This window comes from Eimeria mitis, genomic scaffold (assembly GCF_000499745.2).
Source record: "Eimeria mitis Houghton genomic scaffold, Emh_scaff1017, whole genome shotgun sequence".
Lineage (NCBI taxonomy): Eukaryota > Apicomplexa > Conoidasida > Eucoccidiorida > Eimeriidae > Eimeria > Eimeria mitis.
In genome coordinates, this window is record NW_013567109.1 from 1,346 (window position 1) to 1,625 (window position 280).

General features: G+C 45.7%; 1 protein-coding gene across 1 annotated transcript in view; it reads right to left on the reverse strand.

Moving 5' to 3' along the window:
• EMH_0027610 (uncharacterized protein) overlaps positions 1-280 on the reverse strand; it is a gene marked incomplete at both ends in the record, with an annotated part of 1,659 nt that overhangs the window by 787 nt on the left and 592 nt on the right. Inside the window, one exon of the mRNA XM_013494052.1 lies at positions 1-91. Within this exon, the coding sequence (XP_013349506.1) occupies positions 1-91 (91 nt within the window). The remainder of the gene's footprint in view (positions 92-280) is intronic.

Below are 280 nucleotides of genomic sequence, written 5' to 3' on the forward strand. Positions count from 1 at the left end.
TGCTGCAGTATCTGGGTACGCGAGACTTCGAGCGGTACCGGCAGGTGCTGCGGCTGCTGAACATTAAACCCGTGCATCTCCCCGGTAAACCCTAAACCCTAAACCCTAAACCCTAAACCCTAAACCCTAGTTTTGATCTCTGAGACATAAACCCTCACCCTTGACCCTAAACCCTAAACCCTAAACCCTAAAAATAAAAACATATCCCGCTTATAAGAAGAAAAAAAGGCAAACCCTAAACCCTAATGTTCTGGTGTAGCTTTTAGATTGCTTGAGCATC